Consider the following 3301-nt stretch of genomic DNA (forward strand, 5'->3'; position numbering starts at 1 on the left):
AAAAAAAAAAAAAAACAGAAAAGGAAAAGAAAAACCTATGTCGGTCTGGCTGTAGAGCCTGTTCTTCCCCAACACTTGCCCCCTGTTAATGGCAGAATGGGGGGTGACAGGCCACCAAATGCACAGACACCGAAACACACAGCAGCTTTATTGTTTCCAAAAAACTTTCTCAGAACAGCAGCAGAGGCCATGGCCCGAGGAAGTGAAGCTGAACACAATGGTTTCTTCCTCCAGGAGAAAAGAGGGCGCCTGGGAAACTCCAGGATAGCAGTGGGGAGGCAGAGGTGACAGCTGTGTTCTTGATGGCCGACAGCAGCAGGAGAGCTGGAAGCACGGTGGGCCGTGGAGGGGCGGGGCAGAGCGGAGGGAGCGCAGGCTCACCGGATGCGGTAGAGGACCTTGCGCTGCATGCGGTGCTGGATCTCGCCCCGCCGCAGCATGAGCTGCAGCACTTTGTGCACAGCATGCTCTGGGTATTTCTGTGGGGGCACACAGCTGGGTCAAGGAGCTTGCCTCTCCAGGGAACCCCAAACATCCTTATGTCATAACTTTACACGCAGTCTCCCTCAACCATAAGGCCAGCTCACACTTCCTGAGCACCTACTGAGAGCACTAGGCTAAGTCTCAGTCTTAGTCTATCTTCATTCAGTCTATCCCCAACAACCCTGTGTGGCTGGTAGTAGGACTATTCGTTTTATAAGGAAGAAGCTGAGGCACAGAGGGGGAGGTCACTTGATCAATGTCACATAGCAGTTAAGTGGTAGAGCTGGGACTTAATCCTTCTAACTCTAGAATGGAAGCTCACGACATTCCTAACCCTCCCTGAGCCTCAGTGTGCTCACCTACCAAACAGGCATGAGACTACTCACTCCATAAAACTAGGAAAGGGTGCAGAGACCACAAACTGGGACTCTAAAGGTGACTGGTTCTCCACAGCATCTGGAAAGCTCCATTTGTGCCAGGGGGTCAACAGCACCCTCACCAACGAGCTGGAAGGCTAAGCTGGAAGCCTCCTGGCTCTGCCCACCCACCACACCGAAGGCCAGGCAGTGGGGAGAAGGGACAGATGGGAAAGGCTCGGGAAACGTAGGTATGGTATCCAGCTGCCTCTCCTCTCCCTCCCCTCCATGGGATAGAAAAAATACCCCTGCCGTTGACTGAAGCAGCCCCTAAGAAAGAAATAATGGCTGGGACAGGTGTGAGAAAAGGGAGAGCTGTGCCCCCTCTCCTTCACCTCCCTTCAGGGGCCTGTCTGCTAAGCAAAACACCAGTGTGGATGGTTGGGAAACAGCCATGGGGACAGCGCAGAGGCAGACCCACCTGCTTGGTGAAATCCTGGATAATGCTGTGCTCGGACACCTGGGAGCCGATGGCAAAGCGGCGCTTCAGCTGCTTCTCGATGCGGCTGAGCATCTCCTGGTCCTCCTGGCTGGTGAAGCCCTCCACCCCTGTGGGCAAGACAAGGGCAGTGGGCAGAACCAAGGTGCTGGGACCCCCGTCTGCCCACAGTGGGCATTCTTGGAGAGTTGGAGGCCTCTAACCCATGGAAGAACAACCTGAGTCAAGCCCACAAAAGCAAATTAGAGAAGGGCACTAAGTGTGCCAGGGGCTGCAAGGACCTGACCAAGGAAGAGACGGGACAAGGCACACGTGTGGGGAAAATGCACCAGGCAGACACAGGCACAGAGGCAGGAACACACCTGACTCCTCACAGAGCAATCTAAGGGCCAGGAACATGGCCAAAGTGGTAACTAGGGGCTGGATCCCGTGAACCCCTGTAGGTCACAGCACAAGTTTTGCTGGAGAAGTAGATTCAAAATGGAGAGCTGGAGGGTACCCAGCAGTGACCCAGGAGGCTTGTGTCCTCCCATTACTACTGCAGGGTGGTCTCCCGCTGATCACGCTTGGCAGAGGTCTTGGTGTGTCAGCCAAAGAGACACAGCCCTATGGTTGGAAACCACTGAGGGGAAGGAGTCTGCAAGGCAAACTCCTACACACCCTACAAGGCCCAACTCAAATTATCACTACCCCACATCACTCTTGCCCTTTTCATGTACAGCATCCCCGAGAGCCCTCCACTAGCAAGCGTCTCAAGTGACAGGAAGCACCTCCAGGTCAGGGACTGAGTCTTTGCCAAGGCAGTTGGGGAAGCAGGCCCTGCCCCGGCCCCTCTCGAACTTGTCAAGGCTGCTTCCTCCTCGGGTTAAGTGACACTTAGTGCTCCCTCTCCCTGAGGAGCTCTTCCCCCAGGGAGCCATATTTCCCTTCATGCAGGTCCCTGCTCCACATGAGCTACTCAGAGGCCATGCTCAATACCTCAGGGGGAAACAGCACCCCTCCTTCTCCAACACTCCCAGCCCTACCGTCAACTCCCCCACTGCACCTTGACCACCTTGCCCCTCTAGAATGAGGATGAGGGCCCAGCAGGGCAGAGCCCTGTGCTCTGTCTGCTCTCCTACTCCCAGCGGCCAGAGCAGCACCTGGCAAAGGGCAAACACTAATGAAGTCTTTGCCGGGGGAAAAATAGTCTATCCCAGGGGAGCTGGGCACAGTGGTGCTCGGAACAGCCCACTGGAAGGCTGACCAAGCAGGCAGGACTGCATGTGGTCGGGAAACCACAGGACAGGCCCCGGGAAAGGAGTCCTGTGTCCAGGCCAGGTGACAGGTGACCCCAGGCACTACAGAAAGGCCTCTCTGAGCATCAGCTTTCTTTTTTTTTTTTTTTTGAGACAGAGCCTCAAGCTGTCGCCCTGGGTAGAGTGCTGTGGCATCAAAGCTCACAGCAACCTCAAACTCCTGGGCTCAAGCGAGTCTCTTGCTTCTGCCTCCCAAGTAGCTGGGGCCACAGGCACCCGCCACAACGACCGGCTATTTTTTGGTTGCAGCCATTATTGTTTTTTGGCGGGCCCGGGCTGGATTCGAACCCGCCACCTTGTATATGTGGCTGGCGCCTTAGCCCCTTGAGCCACAGGCACCGAGCCTGAGCATCAGCTTTCTCATCTCTCAGATGGGAAGGACTGAATGCCCACCTGGCTCCGGGGGGCAGATATGAGAAACACTGAGAGAAACAGCTCTGGAGGTGCTGGAAATGGTTACAAGTGCAACCAGCAAGAGCGCCCACCACTGTTCTTCACCAGTGATAAGGTTATTGTCGTTAATAACCTGGGTCAAGGCTCGGCGCCTGTAGCTCAACCGGCTGGGGCGTCAGCCACGTACACCTAAGGTGGCGGGTTCGAATCCCCAGCCCGGACCCGCCAAACAACAATGACGGCTGCAACCAAAAAATAGCCGGGCGTTGTGG

At 55.6% G+C, this 3301-nt stretch overlaps 1 protein-coding gene across 2 annotated transcripts in view; it reads right to left on the minus strand.

Annotated features, from left to right (window-relative positions):
• Positions 1-135: 135 nt before the first annotated feature.
• Positions 136-3301, minus strand: part of MCM5 (minichromosome maintenance complex component 5) — a 26157-nt gene continuing 22991 nt past the window's right edge. For both annotated transcript variants that reach the window (XM_003783260.3, XM_023509457.1), the window contains exons 16-17: positions 1321-1448; positions 136-479 (exon numbers count right to left, since the gene is read on the minus strand). In XM_003783260.3, coding sequence (XP_003783308.1) covers positions 378-479; positions 1321-1448 — 230 coding nt within the window. In that variant the 3' untranslated portion in view covers positions 136-377. The remainder of the gene's footprint in view (positions 480-1320; positions 1449-3301) is intronic.

Source organism: Otolemur garnettii, unplaced genomic scaffold, assembly GCF_000181295.1.
Source record: "Otolemur garnettii isolate 467f Iridium unplaced genomic scaffold, OtoGar3 scaffold00007, whole genome shotgun sequence".
Taxonomy (NCBI): domain Eukaryota; kingdom Metazoa; phylum Chordata; class Mammalia; order Primates; family Galagidae; genus Otolemur; species Otolemur garnettii.